This window comes from Oncorhynchus kisutch, linkage group LG3 (assembly GCF_002021735.2).
Source record: "Oncorhynchus kisutch isolate 150728-3 linkage group LG3, Okis_V2, whole genome shotgun sequence".
NCBI lineage: Eukaryota > Metazoa > Chordata > Actinopteri > Salmoniformes > Salmonidae > Oncorhynchus > Oncorhynchus kisutch.
In genome coordinates, this window is record NC_034176.2 from 14,659,684 (window position 1) to 14,687,268 (window position 27,585).

General features: G+C 42.1%; 1 protein-coding gene across 1 annotated transcript in view; it reads right to left on the reverse strand.

Moving 5' to 3' along the window:
• Window positions 1–27,585, reverse strand: part of LOC109875799 (multiple C2 and transmembrane domain-containing protein 1-like) — a 292,254-nt gene that overhangs the window by 153,269 nt on the left and 111,400 nt on the right. Inside the window, 1 exon segment of the mRNA XM_031817676.1 lies at window positions 2,930–3,072. Within this exon segment, the coding sequence (XP_031673536.1) occupies window positions 2,930–3,072 (143 nt within the window).

A 27,585-nucleotide genomic window follows, 5' to 3' on the forward strand; every position in this document is an offset into this window, starting at 1 on the left:
TTCTCAGAACAAGAATAGACTTTCAGAAGAGAGTTCTTTGTTTCTGGCCATTTTGAGCCTGTAATCGAACCCACAAATGCTGATGCTCCAGATACTCAAATAGTCTAAAGAAGGCTATTTTTATTGCTTCTTTATCAGCAAAAAGGTTTTCAGCTTCGCTAACATAATTGCAAAATTATTTTCTAATGATCAATTAGCCTTTTAAAATTATAAACTTGGATTAGCTAACACAACGTGCCATTGGAACATAGGAGTGATGGTTGCTAATAATGGGCCTCTGTGCGTCTATATAGATATTTAGTTTCCAGCTACAATAGTAATTTACAACATTAACAAGGTCTACGCTGTATTTCTGATCAATTTGATGTTATTTTAATGGACAAAAAAGTGTTTCCTTCAAAAACAAGGAAATTTCTAAGTGACCCCAAACTTTTGCATGCTAGTGTAGAGGCATAGCTGAGCCCTTGGTGAGCTCTGTCAATGGCGTAGCCAGGGAACTAAAGTTCTATCTCCAGTAGAAATTAGAAAATAAAAAACTTGCTTGACTGTCCTGGGCCGAGGCCAGTCGACCACCGCTTCTACCTTTTGGGAGTCCACCTGTACACAGCCCTGAGACACGATGTACCCCAGGAAGGAGATCTGAGGAACGTGAAATAAACTTTTTCAGTCTTTTCTGCCTTTACGAACAAGTGGTGAGAGAGGAGTCTTTGAAGATACTTGGGAACACGTTGGATGTGTTCAACTATGGACCTGGAGAAGATGAGGATGTCATCCAGGTACACAACACGAACTGGTGATGGAGTCACGCAGCACATCATTAACCAGGGCCTGGAAAATGGCTGCATTTGTAAGTTCAAACGGCATGCCACAGTACTCATAATGTCTATTAGGGGTGTTGAACGCTGTATTTCACTCGTTTTCCTGTCTGATGCGCATCAGATTGTACGTGTTCCGTAAATCCAATTTTGAGAAAACCGTAGCTCCCTGGAGTCTCTCAAAGGCTGACGACATAAGAGGAAGAGGGTAACGGTTCGTGATGGTAATGTTATTTAAACCCTGGTAATCAATACAGGGATATAATCCCCCATCCCTCTTTCCAACAAAGTAAAAACGTGCTCCTGCAGGTGAAGTGGACGGATGAATATAACCAGACCGGACCAGAGAGAGAATACAGCCCTCCTCTCAGAGGAGTGGTGCCGGGCAGGAGGTTGATGGCACAATCGTAGGACCTGTGAGGAAGCAGTTCGCTGGCCCTTCGTTTGCTGAACACCCACGTCCCAGTAATCCAAAGGTACGTGGGTAAGATCAGGCTTGTCATCTGCAGCCCGGGGGAACAGGAGAATCGGAAACCTCCAGGTGAGCAGGGCCGGAAAGATGTGGAGAGAGTTGCTTGCAGGTGGACTGGCATGAAGGATTCAATCACAGAACTTTTCCCGAGGGCCAGTCAATTTGAGGATCATGGATAGGAAGCCACGGATGTCCAAGAACCAGGGGAAGCTCAGGAGAGTCCACCAAATGAATCTGGATAAACTTCACCTTCAAGTTGCTTCACCTTCCCAGACCCTAGGGTTGACCATCCAGCGCAGTGACCGACAACGGAATGTCCTTCTTAGTGAGAGGCAGCCCCTGTTGGCGAGCTAATGTGCGATCCAGAAAACAGCTGGTAGCCCCAGAGTCTATGAAAGCCGGAATGTCCAACTGCCCATTGTCCCACCGCAGGTTGGGCGGAAGCAAGGTGCTGTGTCGGCAGCTGGAGACTGTATCTGACTCGCCAGTATTCTCCTGTCGACTGTCAAGTCATCCAAGTCATCCTGTTTCCCGACAGCTCGGGACAAATGTCCAGACTGCCCATATTACAGACAATGTTGCTCGTTAATCCTGCGTCTTATCTCCAGAGTGGAAAGTCTGGTGCGTCCCAATTGCATCAGTTCCCCGGAAGGATATGAATGAGAACCAGAGCCGAATTGAGAACTCTGACAAGGTACAGGAAATGTAGACGCAGCATAAGGCAGTGGAACAAAGGTAGAATTGACTCCGTCAGTGGTAAACACTGGAAACAACTCGGAACCCCTAAGTTCTCTCACGACAATGTTCCTGAAGCCGGTTGTCAAATCGGATGGCCAGAACGATAAGCTCATCCAGAGTGTCAGGGTTGTCCCAGAAAGCCATTTCATCCTTGAGAACCTCACTGAGTATTCCAACCGCTCTCAGCGGCGAGCGTCTGAAAGTCAATGGTGTAATCAGCTACACTCCGGCTGCCCTGCCGAAGAACAATGAGTCTTTGAGCAATGTTCCTGCCACTGATCAAAAACCTTTTTCTTCTCCTGGTTGGAGCTTTTCCAATTAAAACAAATGTCTGATTGCTGCTCCCAAATGGCCACGGCCCATTCCAGAGCCCGTCCTGAGAGTAAAGAGCTGATGTATGTCACTCTGGAACGCTCTGTGGGAAACCTTGATGCCTGCAGCTCAAAGGCCAGCGAGCACTGGAGCAGGAACCCACGACACCTCCCAGGATGCACCTCATAGCACTCTGGTGCCGGGATATGAGGCTCCCGAAGGGAGGAAGAAGCTGAGCTGGTAGGGAGTGGAGCATTAGGAACAGCTACAGGTGCAATAGGAGTTGCTCCCGTCTGTCCTGTCTGCAGAGCGGACACAAGAGTTCTAAAATCACCCGACAATGTCTGCAGCCAAGCTCCATGGCAAGCAGAGGTAAGGGTAAATCCAAAACTTACTGAGAGTTTAAACAGAAACAAGGCAACCAGGTGAACAGAGAAGGTAATTAAACACAGGTGAATCCAATAAGTAATAATCAGGGTAACCTGGAACCTCGAAAACAGGGTAAGGGTGCCATCCAGTGGTAACCTAAGGAAACAACAATCAAATAACCCAGAAACTGTGACACATAGTAGAGTCCCTCAGACAGTCGTACCTTGACATAAAGAGGTTCTCGGAGGCTGTCCACAAGTAGGCTGACCCTCTCGTCCCACACCGGGTTCAGGTTCTTATTGATGGTCCTGCTCCTGAACACCTCCTTTCCCGCAATCTTAAACTTCACATACGGATCACTTGTCCCTGAAAATAGAGACCAACAGAGAGGAAAGAAGGCATTAGGATGACCTTTCCAGAGAGACAGAGGGTAGGTATTGGGTGAAAAGAGATTTGAGTGAAACTGACTAGATAAGGGTGCTTTGTGCTGGGAAAAAGCAAGGTGCTCAAGATGGTGCATGATGACTAAATATTGTTTGCAATATGGTGCCTTGTGTATTGCCTACTACATACAGTTGAAGTCGGAAGTTTACATACACCTTAGCAAAATACATATAAACTCAGTTTTTCACAATTCCTGACATTTAACCCTAGTAAAGATTACCTGCCTTAAGTCAGTTAGGATCACCACATTATTTTAAGAATGTGAAATGTCAGAATAATAGTAGAGAGAATTATTTATTTCAGATTTGATTTCTTTCAAGACATTCCCAGTGGATCAGAAGTTAACATACTCTCTATTGGTATTTGGTAGCATTGCCTTGAAACTGTTGAACTTGGGTGAAACATGTCGGGTAGCCTTCCACAAGCATTCCACAACAAGTTGGGTGAATTTTGGCCCATTCCTCCTGACAGAGTCAGGTTTGTAGGCCTCCTTGCTCGCACATGCTTTTTCAGTTCTGCCCAGAAATGTTCTATGGAATTGAGGCCAGGGCTTTGTGATGGCCACTCCAATACCTTGACTTTCTTGTCCTTAAGTCATTTCGCCAAAACTTTGGAAGTATGCTTGGTGTCATTGTCCATTTGGAAGACTCATTTGCGACCAAGCTTTAACTTCCTGACTGATGTCTAGAGATGTTGCTTCAATATATCCACATCATTTTCCATTCTCACGCCATCTATTTTGTGAAGTGGACCAGTCCCTCCTGCAGCAAAGCACCCCCACGACATGATGCTGCCACCCCCGTTCTTCACGGTTGGGTTGGTGTTCTTCGGCTTGCAAGCCTCCCCCTTTTTTCCTCCAAACATAATGATGGTCATTACGGCCAAACAGTTATATTTTTGTTTCATCAGACCAGAGGACAAAAAAGTACGATCTTTGTCCCCATGTGCAGTTGCAAACCGTAGTCTGGCTTTTTTATGGTGGTTTTGGAGCAGTGGCTTCTTCCTTGCTGAGCGGCCTTTCAGGTTATGTCGATATAGGACTCATTCACACTGTATATAGACTTTTTCTACTGTATTATTGACTGTATGTTTGTTTATTCAATGTGTAACTCTGTGTTGTTGTATGTTAATTAGTTCTTAACTGACTTGCCTAGTTAAATAAAGGTTAAAAAAATATATACAAAAAATGTGCAGACTTGTGGAGGTCTACAAATTTCTTTCTGAAGTCTTGGCTGATTTATTTAGATTTTCCCATGATGTCAAGCAAAGAGGCACTGTGTTTGAAGGTAGGCCTTGAAATATATCCACAGGTACACCTCCAACTGACTCAAATGATGTCAGTTAGCCTATCAGAAGCTTCTAAAGCCATGACATACTTTTTTGGAATTTTCCAAGCTGTTTAAAGGCAGTCAACTTAGTGTATGTAAACTTCTGACCCACTGAAATTGTGATATAGTGAATTATAAGTGAAATAATCGTCTGTAAACAATTGTTGGAAAAATTACTTGTGTCATACACAAAGTAGATGTCCTAACCGACTTGCCAAAACTGTAGTTGGTAAACAAGAAATTTGTGGAGCGGTTGAAAAACGAGTTTTAATGACTCCAACCTTAGTGTATCTAAACTTCTGACTTCGACTGTATATGAATAACTCTGTAATGTAATGCCATGTATGCTGTCCTAGTCAGAGTAGAAGTAGGGCCTTTCCTTCCTCCCTCCCTGCCCCCCCCCTAATGCAGCCTGTACTTTCATCTTGGTTGTTATAGTGAGTTTTATTTATGTTTGTGAGCAGGCGGGGGGGCTAACCAAGAGAAGGCAGGTCAGGCCACACAGACAAACAACGCCTGGCCTCGAGATTCATGTCATGTGACTCACGCTCCAGATCATGTGACTAAGGCTGAAGCCTAATAAATAGAGACAGAGAGGCCGCTGCTTCGGGTCGTGCTCCTGTGGCATCGTACACCTCAGGGCTACAAAGGCTCTCCAACGAAAAGCTTGCTCTCATTAAATCTTTTCTCTCTCGAACTGTGGCTAATTTTAAGCTGTTTTGTCAAGAGTGCACCCACGTCACCACACAAACACACACGTATGCGCACACATATACATACAGACATGCAGCCACACACACACACGCACACACACACAAACCAATTCAGCAGAGAAGAGCAATGCTTGATACTGAGCACTAGATGGGGGTGTTAACCTAGAGTTGTCCTTCTGTCTGCTGCTAGATCCTAATGATTCAGAATTATTATCACCGTCTGCGGCCAGATAGAGCAGAAAGATTTGCATGTTGTGCATGTTTTGTGACCACTGAATGTCCATTAGAACTTTCTGAGGTCATATGTCACATGAATTCATTGGAAAACTCTGCATGATGTATCTGTCAGCTGTTTGACAGACACAGAACCTGCTCTTGTTTAACCATACCGGTTCATCCCTCACCAGCACATAGAAACTTTTGACAATGTATAAGCTCGCCACCAAAAAGCTACCAATTTGATGGTGTGGTTAGATGGGTTTTTTTAAACTGAGGAATAAGTTTACCAATCCCCTGTTACACAGGCACTCATCTTGCTGCCCCACAAGTCAATGTGATATCACTAGCATATCAGCCACTCTCCTGACTGACCCTGCAGAGTGTGGATGGAGGCCCAGACTGCCGGTCTGGAAGCTTGGCACTGTGTTTACATGTGTCTAATCAAATTAGCATCAAAGCGATGAGCATCCATCACTTCTACAGTCATTAGGACTACCACACAAATGTCATTAACAGAATCACAGTCACCCACCCAGGCTGTTGAACACACACACACACACGAGCGAGCCTCTTCTCTGCTATGAAAGCATATGGAAGAGGAGCGTTAGCGTGGCATTCATTTAATATCATTACAAACAGCCCTATCACCAATCCCTTAATAGGGTTAATTATACAATCCAAAAACGCTACACAAACATTCCCACAGGGGTCTGACAAACTCACCTACACACACTGGCCTGTGTTTAGTGGCTATATGTATCAAGCACCTCAGAGTACAAGTACAAGTTTGATCACAATGAATAAAGACTACACTCGTCATTTGGAGCTAACAGAAAGAACCGTGACGTCAAAGGCAATTGCCCAACTCATTAGCAGCCTAACATCATAGTCCTTGACTTGAATCTGACTCTCTTTATAATTCATTACGGAGCCCTTGATTCCACACACTGGTGAACTTGTACTTAACAGAGTCCCATCCAGAAACGTCATTGTGTCTAACATGCAGTCTGTCGGACGACACTGTCATCAAATGCTTTAGCTTAGAGAGATGGACCATCTATCTGTCTCAGTCTTTCAATATCAGTGTGATAGGACTCACTGTGTACATGTATTTTAGTGGCACACAGCTCATTACATCACATGTGGTGTGTTATGACTGGGGGGGCCTGAGTGGAAAATGCTGAAAAACGCTGACCGTGACATGATTCTGTGCTGCCAGCCCAGGCAGACTGTTTTGGCTCTGTGTACAGTACACTTCACTACCCACTGATGCCCTTCACAGCTTGCATCCCAAATGATACCCTATTCCCTACATAGTCCCCTACCTTTGACCAGAGTACTATGAGCCCTGGTATAGGGTATAACGTGCAATTTGGGATGTGTATATATATATATATATATATATATATATATATATATATATATATATATATATATATATACAGGACAGTGGCAGGAGCAGGGCTAAGGCATGGAATACTGTAGCTACCATACTGTGTGTAGTAGGGCCTAGGAGCTACAAGTTAGTAATGGTTGATATCTGCTCAAGCTGGGGACTAATTTGATGCAGAAAATATTGGTGAAAGCTAGTAGGTGTTTAGTCTCCCATTGAGGGTAATATGGAGGGTTCTTGTAAAAAATATAAAACATTAACCACACACACTTTAAATGTATTACCAGTGGACTAACCAGCGGAATTACCATTTAGTATTTCCCGAAAATTGACTTTTTTCCTCTTATTTTTTGTTTGCAGTTAGAAAAAATGATTGACTGCGTGCATTAACATGACTATGTTTGAAACTTGTTTCACACTGAATGCACAGCTAATAGAGTAGGAGTCAGAACTTATCAACGCTAATTCTGTCACGACTCCCGCCGAAGTCGGATCCTCCTCTTGTTCGGGCGGCGCTCAGCGGTCGACGTCACCGGTCTTCTAGCCATCATCGCTCCACCTTTCATTTTCCATTTGTTTTGTCTTGTTTTTCTGCACACCTGTTTTACATCCCCTCATCACTCTACGTGTATATTATCCTCTGTTCCCCCCATGTCTGTGGGTGTAATTAGTCGTTGCTTGTCATGTGTGATGCTTCATGCTGGTTTTTCACCTGGTTTTGTTTGGAACCTGTGGTATTGTATGCTATACATTATTTGTGTGATGAGTGCGCTATTCGCTTTTGCCTTTGGTGGGAGTGTCGTTATGCAGTTGCGTCCGACTGTTTTCCCTCTGCCAAATAAAGTGTGCCTGTTCACTCATCTCTGCTCTCCTGCACCTGACTTCAGTTAACTAGTTGCGCACACTGCTGACAAATTCAGGGTTCTACACCAGAATCTCATTTGGATCAGCCAATAAGCACAGAGATATTCGCTATTGGTAGCCCCTCATGATGGATCCAGTGTTGAGGCCGTAGCCATTCTCTGGCTGCACTCCAGTCACTCCTCCCCTTTCCTCATCCTGGTTGATGATATACCCCCAAGACACACCACCAGACTATCTGCTGCTCTCAATCCACCACGACCAGCTTTACGGCGCCATAAAGCAAGCTACTTTATCACCGTCCATCCAACAGGCTGAAGACCATGAAATGAAGTTGCCTGCCTGGACTGGGGTAGGAAGTGGCTGGTCACAGGTCGGTGGTGTGTGTGTTATATCTCTCACACAGATGGCCTGGTGGTCAGGGACTCAGGCACTATGGAGCATCGAATTGAAAAGGCTGTTTGCTCTTGGATGGATATAAACAACAGTCAGAAAAGTCTGGGGGAATTCACAGGGAAGGTAGCAGGGGTGCAGTGACACTGACAATAATTCTATATCAGGAGTGCATTTTTTTCCTTCCTGACAATGGTAGTTTTACACCATCTGTCATTTATCAGCACACAGACTCCCCCTCTGTGCTCCTTACCAGTAACTTCACCGTCTCTGTCCAGACAAATGATAGTGAATCTGTCAGGGGTGACTTCAGAGTCGGGCACCGCCTCCAACAGCCGAGTTTTAGAAAAGGCCATCACACAGGCCTCCCTGTATTCATATAGATACTGTGAGTTTGCCCGCAATTCGTCCATTTTCCCCTTCAGTGATTGGACATCGAAGAGCAGGACAGTAGGAAGATGGATCTTTGTTTTGTTCCTCTTCGACCTCTGCCGCACACCTCCTTGGGGGTGCTGCGTGACCTTGGGAGCTCTATGCAGTGGTGTCCTGAATCGATTGTTTGTTAGTTGTTTAAACTCGTCCGTTGTTGTTGCTTTGTTTATAGTAGTATAAAGTGTTTTATGTTGCATCGGATTAGGGTTAGGCTACAGTAGAGCGACATGAAATGTGTACAGTGGATTATTCTCCTACTTGGATTACGTTTGCTGGTACCTGAAACAGCATGCAAACTTTCGAGAAAGTCGGCGGAACCACTCATCCTTTATAGCAGAAACTCTCTTTTACAATGTAACAACTCACATTGGGGAGAATGGACCAAAGGGGACATCACTTCAGAGATGGCGAAAGGGGGTGGGGCAGGAAAGGAGGTGTGACCAGAGGTTGAAGAGGAACAAAACAAAGATCTCTCTTCCAACTTTCCTGCTCTCCCATGTCCAATCATTGAAGGGGAACATTGACAAATTGCTGGCAAACTCATGTTATCTATATGAATACAGGGACCCATAATGACAAAGCAAAAAACCTTGCATTTTACTTTTTGCTCATTTATTTTGAAAAATACAAAAATGAAATATCCCATTTAAATAAGTATTCAAACCCTTTACTCAGTACTTTGTTGAAGCACCTTTGGCAGCGATTAAAGCCTCAAGTCTTTTTGAGTCTTCAAGTCCGGGCTCTGGCTGGGCCACTCAAGGACACTCAGAAACTTATCCCGAAACCACTCCTGCGTTGTCTTGGCTGTGTGTTTAGGGTTGTTATCCTGTTGGAGGGTGAACCTTCACCCCAGTCTGAGGTTCTGAGTGCTCTGGAGCAAGTTTTCATGAATGATCTCTCTGTACTTTGCTCCATTCAGCTTTCCCAACTTTTAGTCTCCCAGTCGCTGCCACTGAAAAACATCCCTCACAGCAGGTTTCCTCCAGACGTGACGCTTGGCATTAAGGCCAAAGAGTTCAATCTTGGTTTCATCAGTCCAGAGAATCTTGTTTCTCATGGTCTGAGAGTCTTGAGGTGCCTTTTGGCAAACTCCAAGCTGACTGCCTTTTACCGAGGAGTGTATTCCGTCTGACCACTTGACCATAAAGGCCTGATTGGTAATCTGCTCCAGTTGGCGGTTTACTCAGTAGCAGTGAAAATACCATATTATAGCTATATGGACACTCAATCATTATTGTACTTTGTACGGTACGTTTACAAACATATATTACAATAAGTAGAATTGAAACTTGTATCTCATTATGGTAAATGGTGAAATAAGTATAGCCAGTTGTACAGTAATCGTAATGGCTTAGCAGATAATAATACTATCAGTATTTACCTGGAACATGCTTCCACATCTGCATTGCTTGCTGTTTGGGGTTTTAGGCTGGGTTTCTGTACAGCACTTCGTGACATCGGCTGATGTAAATAGGGCTTTATAAATACATTTGATTGATTGATTGAATGGTTGATAAAAGAGAAGGAAAATCATACCTATTGTGATCCGAATGTGCAGATTGTTCAAAACAGACCCGCAAGGTATATGGATTTTTTCAAATATGTTATTGGACCATAAACATATTTGGCTCATTAATCTATACAGTCCAAATAATGATGATCCACGCTTCTATGAAAATCTATATAATGATTTATCAAGCATACAAGCAATACAAGACTCTATTACATTATTATTATATACATATTTTTACTTTATTTAACTAGGTCAGTTAAGTTAAGAACAAATGATTATTTACTATTATGGTGGGAGGTTATAATACGGAACTAGAAAAGGAAATCACACTACAAACTATCAACCTTATGCACTTAAGGAAATCACACTACAAACTATCAACCTTATGCACTTAAGGAAATCACACTACAAACTATCAACCTTATGCACTTAAGGAAATCACACTACAAACTATCAACCTTATGCACTTAAGGAAATCACACTACAAACTATCAACCTTATGCACTTAAGGAAATCACACTACAAACTATCAACCTTATGCACTTAAGGAAATCACACTACAAACTATCAACCTTATGCACTTAAGGAAATCACACTACAAACTATCAACCTTATGCACTTAAGGAAATCACACTACAAACGATCAACCTTATGCACTTAAGGAAATCACACTACAAACGATCAACCTTATGCACTTAAGGAAATCACACTACAAACTATCAACCTTATGCACTTAAGGAAATCACACTACAAACTATCAACCTTATGCACTTAAGGAAATCACACTACAAACTATCAACCTTATGCACTTAAGGAAATCACACTACAAATGATCAACCTTATGCACTTAAGGAAATCACACTACAAACTATCAACCTTATGCACTTAAGGAAATCACACTACAAACTATCAACCTTATGCACTTAAGGAAATCACACTACAAACTATCAACCTTATGCACTTAAGGAAATCACACTACAAACTATCAACCTTGTGCACTTAAGGAAATCACACTACAAACTATCAACCTTATGCACTTAAGGAAATCACACTACAAACTATCAACCTTATGCACTTAAGGAAATCACACTACAAACTATCAACCTTATGCACTTAAGGAAATCACACTACAAACTATCAACCTTATGCACTTAAGGAAATCACACTACAAACTATCAACCTTATGCACTTAAGGAAATCACACTACAAATGATCAACCTTATGCACTTAAGGAAATCACACTACAAACGATCAACCTTATGCACTTAAGGAAATCACACTACAAACTATCAACCTTATGCACTTAAGGAAATCACACTACAAACTATCAACCTTATGCACTTAAGGAAATCACACTACAAACTATCAACCTTATGCACTTAAGGAAATCACACTACAAATGATCAACCTTATGCACTTAAGGAAATCACACTACAAACTATCAACCTTATGCACTTAAGGAAATCACACTACAAACTATCAACCTTATGCACTTAAGGAAATCACACTACAAACTATCAACCTTATGCACTTAAGGAAATCACACTACAAACTATCAACCTTGTGCACTTAAGGAAATCACACTACAAACTATCAACCTTATGCACTTAAGGAAATCACACTACAAACTATCAACCTTATGCACTTAAGGAAATCACACTACAAACTATCAACCTTATGCACTTAAGGAAATCACACTACAAACTATCAACCTTATGCACTTAAGGAAATCACACTACAAACTATCAACCTTATGCACTTAAGGAAATCACACTACAAACTCTCAACCTTATGCACTTAAGGAAATCACACTACAAACTATCAACCTTATGCACTTAAGGAAATCACACTACAAACTATCAACCTTATGCACTTAAGGAAATCACACTACAAACTATCAACCTTATGCACTTAAGGAAATCACACTACAAACTATCAACCTTGTGCACTTAAGGAAATCACACTACAAACTATCAACCTTATGCACTTAAGGAAATCACGACTGTCATGAAACTAGTGGATATATGGAGGCTTAAATATTTTTCTTTTACCTTTATTTAACTAGGCAAGTCAGTTAAGAACAAATTCTTATTTTCAATGACGGCCTAGGAGCAGTGGGTTAACTGCCTGTTCAGGGGCAGAAGGACAGATTTGTACCTTGTCAGCTCGGGGGTTTGAACTTGCAACCTTCCGCTCTAACCACTAGGCTATCCTGACCTAGTGAGATGTATATGGTGGCGGCTCAATCAAGATAGTCGTCTTGACTACTTTATGTGATTCTCGCTGGCACCAAATGTTGAAAAAGTGTTGACGGGACAGAATGCAGTCGGAACATCAAATAATAACTCACCAGGGGTGAGGGTATTGCACTTGCCTAGTTAAATAAAGGTTCAATTTTATTTAATTATCAAAGCCTATTGGATGACAAATAGTTTTTAACCAGGACAGAATAACTTATTGTATGGGACATTTTTAAATGTGCCTTTAGAGGCCATGCAATTCAATACTCATCTATAAAACAAAAGCAACAAAAGCAATTATTGCTTTTAAGAAAGGAAATAGAGGGACTGACAGTACAGATAGACAGCAATAAAACAGTAGCATAGAGGCACAGAGGCACGTTAGAGGAAAAACAAAAAGAAATGGAGGAACTCATCCAAGAAAGATCCAATGTAATGTATTATAACAAATAAAGGGAACTGGTTGGAATATGAGGAAAGATACACCAAATGTTGTTTTAATCTTCAACAGAGAAATGTTACCAAAAATAATTTACTGAAACTTGTAACAAATGATAGTCACCCATGATTCACCAATAAATCTTTTGAAAGAGGAAGCAAAGTACTTTAAGCTTCATGTTTATGTTTCAGTCTCCAACATCTCCACTCACCAAAGGTAATAATATAAAATGAACAGCTACACAGAAAGACTCATGGGAAGGCCAAATTACAGAGGAGGAACTTCTTCATGCACTCAGAGGACCATTATTAACATGTTTTAACCACTCCTATAAAAATGGCAGATTATCAGATACTCAAGAAGAAGGCCTGATTTCATTATTACTGAAACAGGACCCAAGTGGCAAATATAAAAATCCAGTCCATTAAAAAAATTCTAGCAAAGTGCAGAGTGCATAGAAATAAAGACCCATAGACCAAACAAACCTTCAGGCTGTGTAAGGGCTATTTGACTAAGAAGGAGAGGGATGGAGTGCTGCATCAGATGACCTGGCCTCCACAATCACCCGACATCAACCCAATTGAGATGGTTTGGGATGTGTTGTACCGCAGAGTGAAGGAAAAGCAGCTAGCAAGTGCTCAGCATATGTGGGAACTCCTTCAAGACTGTTGGAAAAGCATTCCAGGTGAAGCTGGTTGAGAGAATGCCAAGAGTGTGCAAAGCTGTAATCAAGGCAAAGGGAGTCTACTTGAAGAATCTAAAATCTAAAATATATTTTGATTTGTTTAACACTTTCTTGCTTACTACATGATTCCTTGTGTGTTATTTCATAGTTTTGATGTCTTGTACAGTGTAGAAAATAGTACAAAATAAAGAAAAACCCTTGAATGAGTAGGTGTGTCCAAACTTTTGACTGGTACTGAATATTTACAAAAAAATATTGGGGATTGGAAATTATGCAGACAATTACATTGATGGAAGCCACAATCTAGATGCAATATAAAATACAATTTTAAATATTAAAAAGGGAGAAGGTGGTGTAAGAAAAGGAATCCAGGTGTATGAAAAAGATAGTATTGATCAATTGCAGGGATGCTTTGATTGTACTACCTGGAGTGTATTTGATAAATCATCAGCTGACCTGAACGTAATATCTGGCTATATTGAATTCTGTGTTGATTTGGTCATCCCCCAAAAAACATGTAAGCTATTTCGTAACAACAAACCATGGGTGACCAAGGACTATCCCGTAAAAAACAAGTAAGATATTTTCTAACAATAAACCATGGGTGACCAAATAATTGAATGTGGTGCTTGGCAAGAAGAAACAAGTGTTTGCCTCTGGGAATCTACTTGATAGAAAAGAGGTAGAGAGATGAACAAAGAGATAAAGTAGGCGAAATGCCAGTACAAGGATAAGGTGCAACAGATAATGTCACAGGGAGACTCTCCGTCTGCCTGGATGGGCATTAAGAATATGGCAAATGCCCCCTTCAAATGGAGGCAACGTCTCCATCCCTGTCCCGACTAGAGAGTGTACAGCCAATGAACTGAACAAGTTTTTACCCAGTTTGAAGCAAGGGTTGAACCCCTTGCTTCAAAGATGATGGCATCCTCTCGCTCTTACACCTGGTGTACATGCATTTGGAGGGCAGTTCACAGATTTCTCCTCTGCATTTAACACAATCACAGCATTGTATTCAAATCAGTACTATGGTAATGACAGACACTCATTAAAATAAAGACAACATTTTTTCTCTCTCTCTCGCTCTTTTTATCTCTCCTTCTGTCTCCTCTCTCTATCAGCTTTGTTTGTCCTCGCGAACAGACAGAGGAGACTTATCACATGGATCACCAACTTCCTAACTGATAGGTCTCAGCAGGTACGAGTTAGCACTCTACTTCAGTTGGAACCCCACAGGGCAGTGTTCTTTCACCAGTACTATACATATTGTATAGACAGCTGCCGGAGCTAGTTCCTAGGGCGCCACCTGATCAAATATGCTGACGATACTGCTTTGGTCAGTCTCTTCGAAGGGGATGAGACGGAGCATGGACCGGCTCTGAATGATTTTACAGTCTGCTGTGAGTCGTCCCATCTAAAAGTAAATAAAGAAACAAGGAACACTACCATGCACACATCACTGATAAAAAAGTGAGCCCATCGAAATAGTGGAGGAGTACAAATATCTTGAACTAGTCATTGACAACAAACTGTCCTGGGATCATTTTACCGATGCTATTTTAAAGAAAGGCCAACAGAGACTGTACTACGGAAACTGCACTTTAATGTTGATCTAACCATCATTATTATTTTATAAATCATTCATTGTGTCACACCCTGATCTGGTTCACCTGTCCTTGTGATTGTCTCCATCCACTCCAGATGTCGCTTATTATCCCCGGTGTATTTATCCCTGTGTTTCCTGTCTCTGTGCCAGTTTGTCTTTTTTGTCAAGTCAACCAGCGGTTTTCCTTGCTCCTATTTTTCCCAGTCTCTGTTTGCTTCTAATCCTCTCAGTTTCGACCCTTGCCCTGTCCTGACTCCAAACCCGCTGCCTGACCACTCTGCCTGTTCTGACTACCAGCCTGCCTATCCCCTTGTACCGTCTGGTAGTTTGGACTCTGACCTGGTTAACGAACTCTCGCCTGTCCCTGACCTGGCTTTGCCTACTCCCTCTGTCATAATCTGCCTCCTGTGTCTGCATTTGGGTCTGGCCTTGTGTCCTTATACATTGAATGCATTCTGTCCTACTGCTTGACCTGCTGGTTTAAGAATATCAAGGTTGCATGGAAAAATAGGTTGGGCAAAGAAGTCTGGACTTGTGGAAAAATCCTGAGGCAGCAACAGCAAGAACTGTCATAATTCTACCTGGGCAGAGCCCTCCTGAAGGCAAATAAAATAGCGGTTGACTCGTTCCACCACGAATTCCAGCTCTTTCTCTCTGGCCGCAGGTACAGACTACCTAAGGGGAAAAAAATAGGGCCAAATACTTTTTTATTCCGAATGCAATTCTGCAATTTAACAAAATGTTAATTTCACTTAGCACTTGCACTTTAACTATGAAACTGCCCTTACCCTGTCGCTTGACTTGGAAATATCCTTTGCTACTTGTTGTTTTATTGTATTTTTTATTTGTATTTTTTATATTTGATATGTTCTATGACTGCTTCAAAATTGATTGGAGGGGAAAGAGAAGACGAGGATAATCTGCTGTGTTATAATGCGTTATTATCACAACTGGTGGGAAGCACTGGATGTCCTCTAAGGTATGCCGCAATTACTACTGAGAGAGACAGAGAGAGAAAGACAGAGAGAGAGACAGAGAGAGAGAGAGGAAGACAGAGAGAGAGACAGAGAGAGAGGCAGAGAGAGAGAGAGGCAGAGAGAGAGAGGCAGAGAGAGAAAGACAGAGAGAGAGACAGAGAGAGAGAGAAAGCAGAAACAGAGACCCACGGGAGTAAAATAAGCTGTGTTCATCAAGATGTCTATGAATAGTATACAGTAGCCTACTACCATGAATAATGCATGATGGACACCTGCTGCCATTACCACAACGAGAGAGAAGATATGTTACTGTCTAGAGCAGGGGTATTCAACTCTTACCTTACGAGGTCTGGAGACCGCTGGCTTTCTGCTCTACCTGATAATGAATTGCACCCAGCTGGTGTACAAAGTCTAAATTAGTCCCTGCTTAGTTGGGAACAATGGGGGCTTTGAGGCACAAAGTTAATTTTGAGGGGTCTAGAGTATGATGTAGTATTGAATAATGCAAACACAAGTCCGAATACTATCCAAACCCAGAACATAATTCTCTAAGGACAACCCTGGGAGATGTGTTACCTCACTCTACAGAAAATCACAGCAAATCAAATGGATGAGTTTGTGTTTGTGTAATGGTTAGGGTGCAGACCAATGCTATGTATTACTCCTAGATGACTGACAGGGGGTGCTGTTTTGAGGCCACCACACAGCCACTTTGGTAGTTATTTTCCATTGTAAAAAAATATATTTTGCAAGCTATATAAATATATTTATTAATATCTACATTTGTTGTTGACATCTTAATACATACTTTTAAATTATATTAAGTGATCTGAACATTAAAATGATCAAATATATTAAAACATATTCCTTCAAATATTTTAGGGGGAGAGAAAAAATGTTACTGTCCCCCTTACAACAAATAAATACCTAAATACATGTCATTTTGTCCTTGAAACATTTGAAATAGTGTGTAATTCCGTTCATTCCTCTGGAGGACTGCTTCATCTGGGGAGTGACAATATCGCAACCGGTGGCTTCAAAGCCTTTCATTGGCCATTACATACCATCAGCAATACAGGGTTAATAAACATCATTAGTGTAGACCAGGCCAACAGATCTGGAGCTCAAAACATAATGTCCGACTAGTTTAGCGTATTGGATCACTTCTATCTAAACTTCTATCACCATGGCAGCTGTTAAATGCAAAAAACCTTAGCCTAGCTTAATAATCTTCACATCAATCATATTTACTTTTGTGAAGTTTTGTGGTCTGAGAGAGGTCATTTTGAGCATGGGAGAGTTAAGTCAGATAAATCACAAAACTCACAAAATAATTCACACCAAACACAACCATTTCCAATACTCCTCTCCGGCTATGAGGCCCAGGCGGGCGTGCCATGGTCTGATGGTCAGATTGCCTGTCAGGGTTGTGTTGTTTTAAAGAATTCTGCTGAAATCAGGCTAGCAGCTCACTGGGGCCTTTCATCAGCTATAAAGAAAAAGTGGTGAGATCTGGTCAATGGCCCAGTCTTAAAACCCATCACTCCAGAATAGATGCCCTGGCAGGCAGTGACAGCCCTAGGTCCAGGCGTTAGATTGATGACTGCGGTGTGGCCGTGCGGTGTCTCCCATTCCCTGCCTGCAAACTGCCCATCTCCCTGCACTGTGCAATAGGGGGATGTATGGGTACTCCACATGGGAACTATTTCATTAACACACATATACACTTCATTATCATTACTCCAACCCACAGATATATTTCTGGCTGTCCTCCAACCCACACAAAACCCTCAGTGAGAGTACCTAAACCTGGCCAAAGATCTTCCATTTTCTGTTTCTGCATACCCACTAAATGGCAACTATTGGATTTATAGTATCAGTATTGCTATTGTTAAAATGGCCTTAGTAATAGATTTGATAAGATCTGATAAACTGGTTCCTGCACCATTGAGATGCTATTAAAGTGATGGACATTTGAAGTGAGGGGACCATTTATGCTGATGTAATGGTTTGGTAGTAAAGAGTGATTTGAAGTTGTCTTGGGGCTTGGATATCCCTGTAGTGCTGTTATAGCCCTCAAGGTGGACATGTGGAGATGGGAGGAGGACACACACTGTGTCTAGTTCTTAGTGAGACCAAGCTTCCTATTCTGGCAGCAGGCCAACACATTATCGTTGAAACCACACACGCTAGTGGTTGTTTTCCATCCTGCAACATCCTGACACAGCAAGCGAGGGTTTCACTTCATGCTGCTGTCACGGGGATGGCACTTTAGAGGCGAAGCAGGTACGGGGAATCAAACATTTAATATGGAACGAGACAGGAACAGCGACAGCACACGGGTAACACAGACAAATAACAATCAATCCAGCAGCGGAGTACAGAGCGGGGAACTGACAAATATAGGGGAGGAAATAAACAGGTGATTGAGTGAGTCCAGGTGAGTCCAATATCGCTGATGCGCGTGACGGGGGAAGGCAGGATGCATAAATTATATTGTCAGGAGTGCGTAATGCAGGGCAAGAGCGGGAGCAGGTGTGACAGCTGCATCTGTATTCCATTTCCTGATACAACCTCATTAACGTTTCAACTCACATACCGTATACAGAGGAGAACCCATGCCTAGCCTATATCACCCCCATCCTCATACACATATCTTTAACATGTATCTAAGAGGACACAGTGAGTACTGACTCATAGCCAGCGCATTGTATTCAAATCAGTACTATGGTAATGACAGACACTCATTAAAATAAAGACAACATTTTTCTCTCTCTCTCTCTCTCGCTCTCTCTTTTTATCTCAACCTTCTGTCTCCTCTCTCTCTCTCTATCAGCTGGGGACATTAACCTCTTGAAGCTAGGGGGCACTATTTTTATGTTTGGAAAAATAACGTTCCCAAAGTAAACGGCCTATTTAGATTAGGATAGAAAACACTCTAAAGTTTCCAAAACTGTAAAGATATTGTCTGTGATTATAACAGAACTGATATTGCAGGCGAAAGCCTGAGGATAATCCAATCAGGAAGTGCCTCTTATTTTGAAACTTCTGTGTTCCTATGCGTGCCTGTCCTTCATTTAAAGGGATATCAACCAGATTCCTTTTTCTGTGGCTTCCCTAAGGGGGCAACAGTCTTCAGACATAGTTTCAGGCTTTTATTTTGAAAAATGAGCGTGAAGGATCACATTGCGTAAGTGGATAGGTGGGGGCTCTCAGAGTGAGTTGGTGCGCAATTGAGTAAAACGGCCATTGTTCCTCCCGCTGTTATGGAGAAAGCTACACACTCGGTTGATATATTATCGAATATATCTTTTTAAAACTACCTGAGGAATGATTATAAAAAACATTTGGCATGTTTCTGTGGACATTATGAAGACTATTTGGAATTTCCGTCTGCGTTGTCGTGAACACGCTTTCCTGTGGATTTCTGAACATAATGCAACAAACAAACGTCGGTATTTTGGGTATAAAAATAATCTTTATGGAACAAAAGGAACATTTGCTGTGTAACTGGGAGTCTCGTGAGTGAAAACATCCGAAGATCATCAAAGGTAAATGGTCAATTTGATTGCTTTTCTGATTTTCGTGACCAAGCTTCCTGATGCTAAGTGTACATAATGCTATGGATAAACTTACACAAACCCTTGGATTGCTTTCACTGTAAAGCATAATTTCTAAATCTGAGACGACAGGGTTAACAAAAGGATAAGCTGTGTTTCAAAATATTGCACTTGTGATTTCATGAATATGAATATTTTCTAGTAATATTATTTGACTGTTGCGCTATGCTATTCAGCGGTTGCAGACGGAAATTATCCCGCTACAGGGATTGGTAGCGTCAAGAAGGTGACAAAGAAAATCTGAGGACAATACTACCGCAATTGTATCAAGACATCTCCTTTGCTACACAGACCCTGGATCATTGCTACTCTCCCTGCCAGGACAGCTACAAGGCAGTCTCCTGCCATCCCTTTGGCAAATCAGATCACGTCTCCATCCTTCTCCTCCCCACCTACAGGCAGAAACTTAAACAGGAAGCTTGTGTGGTAAGGACTGCTCAACGTTGGTCTGAACAATTGGAATCTATGCTTCAAGAATGTTTTGATTACGGGGACTGGGAAATGTTCCGGGTCGCCTCTAAGAATATTATCAATATATACACTGACTTGGTGACCGGGTTCAAATCAAATCAAATTGTTTTTGTCACATATTTAGTGGATGTTATCGTGGGTGTAGTGAAATGCTTCCTCATCAGGAAGTGCATAGAGGATGTTGTTCCCACTGTGACTGGGTTCATCAGGAAGTGCATAGAGGATGTTGTTCCCACTGTGACTGGGTTCATCAGGAAGTGTATAGAGGATGTTGTTCCCACTGTGACTGGGTTCATCAGGAAGTGTATAGAGGATGTTGTTCCCACTGTGACTGGGTTCATCAGGAAGTGTATAGAGGATGTTGTTCCCACTGTGACTGGGTTCATCAGGAAGTGTATAGAGGATGTTGTTCCCACTGTGACTGGGTTCATCAGGAAGTGTATAGAGGATGTTGTTCCCACTGTGACTGGGTTCATCAGGAAGTGTATAGAGGATGTTGTTCCCACTGTGACTAGGTTCATCAGGAAGTGCATAGAGGATGTTGTTCCCACTGTGACAATTAGAACTTATACAAACCAACAACCGTTGATAGATGGCACCTTCTTCACCGGCTTAGAAAGAAAACAACACTGAGGACTGTGTGCTCTCGTTCTCCATGGGCTACTTAAGTAATTTAAGCATATTAACCCTCACAAGACTGCCGGCCAAGGTGGCATCCCAAGCCGCGTCTCGGCATGTGCAGACCATCTGGCTGGAGTGTTTACGTACATATTCAATCTCTCCATATCCCAGTCCGTTGTCCCCACTCCTGTACCCAAAGCTAACTGATTTAAATGACTATCGCCCTGTAGCACTCACTTCTGTCATCATGAAGTGCTTTGAGAGGCTAGTTAAGGACCATATCACCTCCACCCTAAATCCACTACAATGCCCCAACAGATAATGGTGGTTTTGGGTCATTGTCCTGTTGAAAAACAAATTATAGTGCAACTAAGCTCAAACCAGACGGAATGGCATATCGCCACAGAACGCTGTCGTAGCCATGCTGGTTAAGTGTGCCTTGAATTCTAAATAAATCACAGGCAGTGTCACCAGCAAAGCACCCCCACACCATCACACCTCCTCCTCCATGCTTCACCGTGGGAACCACACATGTTGAGATCACCTGTTCACCTACTCTACGTCTCACAAAGACACAGCAGTTGGAACCAAAAATCTCAAATTGGACTCATCAGACCAAAGGACAGATTTCCACCGGTCTAATGTCCATTGCTAATATTTCTTGGCCCAAGCAAGTCTATTCTTGTTATTGGTGTCCTTTAGTAGTGGTTTCTTTGCAGCAATTAAACCATGAAGGCCTGGTTCACGCAGTCTCTTTTTAACAGGTGCAGTTAACTCTAATGAACTTATCAAATCAAATTTGATTTTGTCACATGCGCTGAATACAACAATACACCTTACAGTGAAGTGATTACTTACAAGCCCTTAACCAACGATGCAGGTTTAAGAAAATGAAGTGTTAAGAAATTAGTTTCTAAAATAAACTGATGTAAAAAATAAAATAAATAAATAATACAAATAATTAAAGAGCACCAATATCCTCTGCAGCAGAGGTAACTCTGGGTCTTCCTTTCCTGTGGCGGTCCTCATGAGAGCCAGTTTCATCATAGCGCTTGATGTTTTTTGTGGCGACTGCACTTGAAGAAACGTTCAAAGTTCTTAAACTGTTCCGGGTTGACTGACCTTCATGTCTTAAAGTAATGATGGGCTGTCGTTTCTCTGTTCTTAATAATAATATGGACTTGTTCTTTTGTATACCACTCCTACCTTGTCACAACACAATTAATTGGCTCAAATGCATTAAGAAGAAGATACATTTAAAAAATAACATCAGCAAATCTGTGTACGTGAAACAATAAACTTTGACTTGATTTAAATTATAGGGTTATTGAGGAGATTTTTTGCCACCTGCTCTTGACACCCAAAGTTGTGATGGAACAGAGCTCTGGCCTGTAGTCAGTGTGAGGAGTGGTAATGTCATTTTACACAACATTATACAGAAACTAGTCTCATCCTAATATGCTCAACAGCTTAAAATGACATATCTCTGTGCTCAACCGATTTACACCAAACCTCTGTCTTTTACTACAAATGTGAACTTTGCCAACTCCTACCCAGTGAGACTACTAAATGTAGGATTATCTATAATAATAATAATAATAATAATTTGGGGGGCTTATATTTGTCCTGTTAGACAATTGTGTGTAATGAAAATGAGTTTCTTGCATATCCAACTCCATGTGCGACGCCCACAGAGAGTGAGGTCAATTAGGGTTAAGTGCCATGCTCAAGGGAACAATGGCAGATTTTTCACCTTTCGGTTACTGGCCCATTGCTCTAACCGAGGCTACCTGCCGCCCATATAGATGTTCTGAAGAGTACTCTATCAGACACACACTCAGGAGAGATACTGACCACAAATGTTCCCCCTGTTCTCCAACTCACAAATCACCTCCTTAATTATCAGCCTTAGGGATGGAGAGAGTGGGAGATGGAGAGACAGAGGGATGGAGAGAGCGCGAATGATAGAGACGTGTGGTTAAAAGTTTGTCATCCATTTGTATTTATTTCACCTTTATTTAACCAGGTAGGCCAGTTGAGAACAAGTTCTCATTTACAACTGCGACCTGGCCAAGATAAAGCAAAGCAGTGTGACACAAACAACAACACAGTTACACATGGGATAAAAAAAATCGCACAGTCAATAACACAATAGAAAAATCTTTATACAGTGTGTGCAAATGAAGTAAGATTAGGGAGGTAAGGCATTAAATAGACCGTAGTGGCGAAATAATTACAATTTCACAAATAAACACTGGAGTGATAGATTTGCAGAAGATGAACATGCAAGTAATGAAAATGGTGTGCAAAGGAGCAACATTTGTTTTTTAAATATATAAATAAAATAAATAACAATATGGGGATGAGGTAGTTGGATGGGCTATTTACAGAGGGGCTATGTACAGGTGCAATGATCTGTAAGCTGCACTGATAGCTGATGCTTAAAGTTAGTGAGGGAGATATGAGTCTCCAGCTTAAGTGATTTTAGCAATTTGTTCCAGTCTTTGACAGTTGAGAACTGTAAGGAAAGGCAGCCAATGGGGGAATTGGCTTTGGGGGTGACCAGTGAAATATACCTGCTGGAGCGCATGCTACGGATGGGTGCTGCTATGGTGTCCATTGAGCTGAGATAAGGCGGGGCTTTACCTAGCAAGGACTTATAGATGACCAGGGGCCAGTGGGTTTGGCGACAAATATGAAGCGAGGGCCAACCAACGAGAGCATACAGGTCTCAGTGGTGGGTAGTATATGGGGCTTTGGTGCCGAAACGGATGGCATTGTGATAGACTGCATCCAATTTGCTGTGTAAAGTGTTGGAGGCTATTTTGTAAATTACATCGCAGAAGTCAAGGATCGGTAGGATAGTCAGTTTTACGAGGGTATGTTTGGCATCATGAGTGAAAGATGCTTTGTTGCAAAATAGGAAGCCGATTCTAGATTTAATTTTGGATTGGAGATGCTTAAAATGAGTCTGGAAGGAGAGTTTACAGTCTAAGCAGACACCTAGGTATTTGTAGTTGTCCACATATTCTAAGTCAGAACTCTCCAGAGTAGTGATAAAGTAGCGACAAACATAACAAAATCCACACAATTGAAGAGAAGTATCATTTCGTGTGTGGTAGCTCTGGCATATTTTGCCTGGGTAAGAAGCATGACATGGTGAGACTGGAAGAATACAGAAAACAAATCATCTATAAAAGAGATAGTATCGCAAGATGATGAAAAATAAAGAAATAAAATTACATTTGAAGATGTATGGAATAGAGTAGATAATGACATAGCAGGATATCTGAAAATGGTAATGCCTCAGTTGAGGGTAATGACAAGGTAGAACAAACAGCAGAGGAAGATTCAATAAAGCCAGATGTTTATTTGAGTCAACATGGCCGTATACAATACCACAAAAGGGAGCAGACAAAGTTCAACAACTCTCTCACGATACATTCTAGACTTCAGTGTCTCCCATTAGCAACGGAATATCACGTTTACATAATTATTAGTTATTACATGCAAACATATTGAACCCCATATTGAGGTAATAGGATCGGTGGCTGTGTGCTATGCTGTGCTGCAGCCACATTCTCATCAAAGGGTCTGTAGTGGAGCAGGTTGAGAGCTTCAAGTTCCTCGGTGTCCACATCAACAACAAACTAGAATGGTCCAAACACACAAAGACAGTCATGAAGAGGGCACGACAAAACCTATTCACCCTCAGGAAACTAAAAAGATTTGGCCTGGGTCCTGAGGTCCTCAAAAGGTTCAACAGCTGCATCATCGAGAGCATCCTGGTTGCATCACTGCCTGGTATGGCAATTATTCGGCCTCTGACCGCAAGGCACTACAGAGGGTAGTGCGTACGGCCCAGTTCATCACTGGGGCTAAGCTGACTGCCATCCAGGACCTCTATACCAGGCGGTGTCAAAGGCCCTAAAAATTGTCAAAGACCCCAGCCACCCCAGTCATAGACTGTTCTCTCTCCTTCCGCATGGCAAGTGTTACCGGAGTGCCAAGTCTAGGACAAAAAGGCTTCTCAACAGTTTTTACCCCCAGCCATAAGACTCCTGAACAGGTAATCAAATGGCTACCCGGACTATTTGTATTGTGTGCCCCCCCCAAACCCCCCCAACCCCTCTTTTTACGCTGCTGCTACTCTCTGTTTATCATATATGCATAGTCACTTTAACTATACATTCATGTGCATACTACCTCAATTGGGTAGACCAACCAGTGCTCCCGCACATTGGCTAACCGGGCTATCTGCATTGTGTCCCGCCACCTGCCAACCCCTCTTTTATGCTACTGCTACTCTCTGTTCATCATATATGCATGGTCACTTTAACCATATCTACATGTACATACTACCTCAATCAGCCTGACTAACCGGTGTCTGTAAGTAGCCTCGCTACATTTATAGCCTCACTACTGTATATAGCCTCACTACTGTATATAGCCTCGCTACTGTATATAGCCTCACTACTGTATATAGCCTGTCTTTTTACTGTTGTTTTATTTCTTTATTTACCTATTGTTCACCTAACACCTTTTTCCCACTATTGGTTAGAGCCTGTAAGTAAGCAGTTCACTGTAAGGTCTACACTTGTTGTATTCGGCCACGTGACAAATAAACGTTGATTTAACACGTTGACTGGTCTTATCGTCAATCTCAGAAGGCACAGGGTTTGTAGAGGCAGACAAGGAACGCTTGGGAAAATGCTAAACTACACACACACACACACACACACACACACACACACACACACACACACACACACACACACACACACACACACAAGGCCCTTTACATTTCATAATAAAGGGCATACAGCAAGAACAGCCTCTCCAAGCACATGACACCTGAACCAAAGCCACACCCACCCTGACTCTCCATTCAGAAAACAAGTACTGAGTACAAATACTCAAACAGCTTCTGTGGTTCAATTGTACACTTTTTAAATGCATGAATTGTGAAGCTACACTCACATTACCTGTGTCATGTCTATGCATCCTATTACTATTGCTCTACAGTAAACAAAAACAAAACACCCAACCCACTTGTTCTAATTTCCTCCGCATGTATATAGTACACTCCATCAGCCAGACTTAGAGCTGGTGATCTGGTCTCTGTCCTACCAGGTCCAGTGGTCATGATACTATAGTCTTGGCTGTGTTTCAAACGGTACCCTATTCCCTACATAGTGCTCTGGTCAAAAGTAGTGCACTATATAGGGAACAGGGTGCCCTATGGGCTCTGGCCTAAAGTAGTGCACTATTTAGGGAATAGGGTGCCTTATGGGCTCTGGTCTAAAGTAGTGCACTATATAGGGAATAGGGTGCCTTATGGGCTCTGGTCTAAAGTAGTGCACTATATAGGGAATAGGTGTGCCTTATGGGCTCTGGTCTAAAGTAGTGTGCTATATTGGGGACGTCACCTCTGTGGCTGTACCCCGCCATCTCCATCGCCCAGTAACGCCCAACCACCTTCGGAGAGAGCAGACAGTGGGGCTTCACCTGGTCACAGCCATGTAGTACCTCACCAGAGGTTGTCATTGGAAGCTAATTTGGACAGGGGTGAGTGCCTTAGGTCCAGGAGAATGATGCATTATAGCAGTTATGTGACAACGATACATATTACAGGTCATAGGTCAAGATAGGATATCATTTTCCCCTCTATGACAGTTCTAATAGGATCTCATTCTCCCCTCTATGGCAGGTCTAATAGGATCTCATTCTCCCCTCTATGACAGGTCTAATATGATCTCATTCTCCCCTCTATAACAGGTCTAATAGGATCTCATTCACCACTCTATAACAGGTCTAATAGGATCTCATTCTCCCCTCTATGACAGGCTCTATGACAGGTCTAATAGGATCTCATTCTACCCTCTATGACAGGTCTAATATGATCTCATTCTCCCCTCTATGACAGTTCTAATAGGATCTCATTCTCCCCTCTATAACATGTCTAATAGGATCACATTCTCCCCCTTATAACAGGTCTAATAGGATCTCATTCTCCCCTCTATAACAGGTCTAATAGGATATCATTCTCCCCTCTATAACAGGTCTAATAGGATCTCATTCTCCCCCCTATAACAGGTCTAATAGGATCTCATTCTCCCCTATATGTCAGGTCTAATAGCCTGAGCTCTATGTGAGGAGATAAGGAGAAGTATGGCCTCCTGTATATCTGCTCCACTTGTCAGGGGGTCCCATTGGTTTCTGAGACAGACTGCTCTATTGCTGGTGCCCTGGCTGTAGACCAACACTCTCCCACACACACACTGATGATCCGTGCCTGGACTGAGATAGATCCATGTGATGTCCCATAGAGTGGTTGAGCTATAGCCTGCCAGACTCCTAGGGAGGGGCATGGAGCTTTTGCTCTCTGAGTATTACTGTTTCAACACCTGTGAGGACAGCAGTTCTGCTTCTGAGACTTGGTAAGAGATCACGGTTTTCCCTCTTTCGATTCAGTAAGAGCCCGATCATAAATAGTAAAGAGCCATTTCATTTTACTATCCCTTTATAGCTTAAGAGAAAAGGGAGAACCTCCTTTTCAATGGGATCCTATAAAAATATTAAATTGACTTGTAGAATCTGTAAGAAATAAAACAACTAAGTGCTGTATTTCTTTGATACACAGACAGACATCTCTGTGCATTTGGTTGCATTCGGCTGACACCCATTATGATCATTGCATTAAAGTAACTGTCCAGTATTTCCAGATTTACATGAAATATGACCTATAATTAATTGCAATATGAGTGGAATAGTTTTTCTTCCAAAAAAATGCAATGAAATATGTTAAAAAGCTGCTTTTCTGTTTTGGAATGGAGTGGGCATACCCCAAAAACAAAATGGTGTGGGCCTACAGGTCATTAAAAATATTCATGCGAGTAGAACGCTGATTGGCCTTCATCTTCT